The 2,500-nt window shown below is 37.0% G+C and overlaps 1 protein-coding gene across 1 annotated transcript in view; it reads left to right on the forward strand.

The window, feature by feature from the left end:
• The window catches only part of LOC125036444 (MAM and LDL-receptor class A domain-containing protein 1-like), a 26,652-nt gene that overhangs the window by 22,597 nt on the left and 1,555 nt on the right, over positions 1-2,500 (forward strand). The window contains exons 26-29 of the mRNA XM_047629037.1: positions 1-127; positions 758-905; positions 1,618-1,830; positions 2,115-2,319. The exon at positions 1-127 is cut by the window's left edge and continues 46 nt beyond it. Coding sequence (XP_047484993.1) covers positions 1-127; positions 758-905; positions 1,618-1,830; positions 2,115-2,319 — 693 coding nt within the window. The remainder of the gene's footprint in view (positions 128-757; positions 906-1,617; positions 1,831-2,114; positions 2,320-2,500) is intronic.

Here is a 2,500-nt window from a genome sequence, read left to right on the forward strand (position 1 = left end):
AGAGAAGAACTGGCTGGAGGAGATCATTCTGGTGGAAGCGGACGATGAGTTCCACGTTGTCTTCGAGGCTGAAACTGGCACTTCTAAAGACACCTACATCGCCCTTGATGACGTTTCGTTCACACCCGTGCGTTTCAGTGATGAGTTTTGTTTTGATGTTTTTCCCCGTTTATAGGAAAACGTCAAAACAAAAATCTGGTTGTTTTTTAAGCTAGTCTTTGTTAGTTTTTTTTTATTGTAAATCTTTGTTTTATTTGTTGATGGTTGGGTTTTTTATTTTTGTGTTTATTGCTAGAAGTTTCAAGGTTGTTAGTAGAGGTTTAATATGTTTTGAATACTTCTCTGTACACTGTATATATAAAGACAATATATATACTTTATGTACCGCATACTAGCTCAGGTAAATGTTGAATTCCCATACGTACTGGACAATTAAATAGTAAACGCATGAATAATTGACCCCCAAACATATAGCCTTTAGCCAAAAGAAAGGTATATTTCACTTTTTTTTTTATGAATGTGAGAGAAGATTGACAAATTCAATCAACAACATCCATTTTAAAAAGGCATAAGAAATAATTTACACACTTAATGACCTAATCTAAAACACACACAAATTAATTCACTAAACAATACAAATGGATCTTAACAGTAACACGCAATATAGCTAATTACCCCCACGAACCCCAATAAATCCAACGAACCGAAGGAGAGCTTTAGAAGGACTCCGTAAAACCAAAATAAAAATCCTCCTCAGGAGTGCGAGACGGGCGTCGGCCCCCCGCCCACGAACACGACGTGTCCAGCGGGCGAGCTCCCTTGCAACGTGGGCGGATGCGTTCCTGCCGATTTCTTCTGCGATTGCTTCTACGACTGCGTGGATGGGTCGGATGAGTTTGGATGCAGTAAGTATCCAATTGCTATTATTATTGTTGTTATTGGTGTTGGTATAATAATAATAATAATAATAATAATAATAATAATAATAATAATAATAATAATAATAATAATAAAAATAATGATAATAATAATAATGATGATTATTGTTATTATTATTATTATTATTATTATTATTATTATTATTATTATTGTCATTACTATTATTATTATTATCATTATTATTATTATTGTTATTATTTTTATTATTATTATCATTATTATTATTATCATTATGATTATGATTATTATTATTATTATTATTATTATTATTATTGTCATTATTATTATCATTATTGTTATTACTGTCATTATTATTATTATTATTATTGTTATTATTGATGTTATTGTCATTATTATTATTATCATTATTATATTATTTTCTTTTCTTTTCTTTGTTTATTTTCCTAGTGGGTGGTGTGTATGAAGTAGTTGTATGGAATATTGTAATGTAAAATGTTTAAATTGGTGTTCATTTGGATATGGTTTTTATTTTCCATCTTGCTCTTTGAACATCGTGAGTTAGATCCAAGTTGATAATTCATGAATACTCTCATATCATTCCTGACTGTCTTGTATCTTCGTCGAAATATTCCACGGGGGATTCTAGCACTTTAACGTCACGGAAACACCTCGTAATAAAGACCTAATCCGCGCCACTATTTCCCCCCGTGTCCACAGCCCAGAGTCCTTGTTCCACCATCGCTACGCGCCCAACCACCACCTCCACCACCACCACCACCACCACCACTACCACCACCACCCCTGGTCCGGATCAGTGCAAAGCTACGGAAATTTCGTGCGAGGACAGTGCCAACACTTGCCTTCCCGCACTTCTCCTGTGTGATGGCATTGACGATTGCCCCGGAGCTACGGATGAACGCAATTGCCCGGGTAGGAAGGATAAAGGTTGTTTTTAGATTTAGTGAAACTGGCTTGGGGTAGTGTTGATATATATATATTTTTTTTTTCATTGATTTTTTGGAGGCATTGTAGTTGTTTTTTTATAGTTATTTTTGTTGTTTTATTATTGTTTGTTGTTGTTATCCACTGAGATTGCTACTTTATTATATTTTCGTGCAATTGGCTGAATATTATGCTTATTGATATTCATCCCATGACGTGAATAGCAAACGCACACGCTCATCTCTACCGTTGATTCCATGCATTTTCTTCAGACAAAACACCGTGCGACCCTGGTTTCTTCTACTGCGCCGACTACTTCATGCAAGAACACCCTTGCTTGCCCGTCGAGAACCTGTGCGACGGCCGCGTCAAGTGTCGCAGTCACTCCGCTGACGAGTCCCTGTGTGGAGAGTGTCCCAGCAACTACTGCCAGAACGGGGGCCAGTGCAGCTATATTGACGGGCCGCCGCAGTGCGAGTGAGTTCTGCTTTTCCTTTGTTCCTTTGTCATTGTCATCATTTTGGTACACATGAGTGTGGTTTCATGCGCGCGCGCATGATAGGAAATTGTATGTGTGTGTGTGTGTGTGTGTGTGTGTGTGTGTGTGTGTGTGTATCTGTGTGTGTGTGTGTATCTGTGTGTGTGTGTGTGTGTGTGT

The sequence above is a fragment of the Penaeus chinensis genome, chromosome 21, assembly GCF_019202785.1.
Source record: "Penaeus chinensis breed Huanghai No. 1 chromosome 21, ASM1920278v2, whole genome shotgun sequence".
In the NCBI taxonomy this organism is placed as follows: Eukaryota; Metazoa; Arthropoda; class Malacostraca; order Decapoda; family Penaeidae; genus Penaeus; species Penaeus chinensis.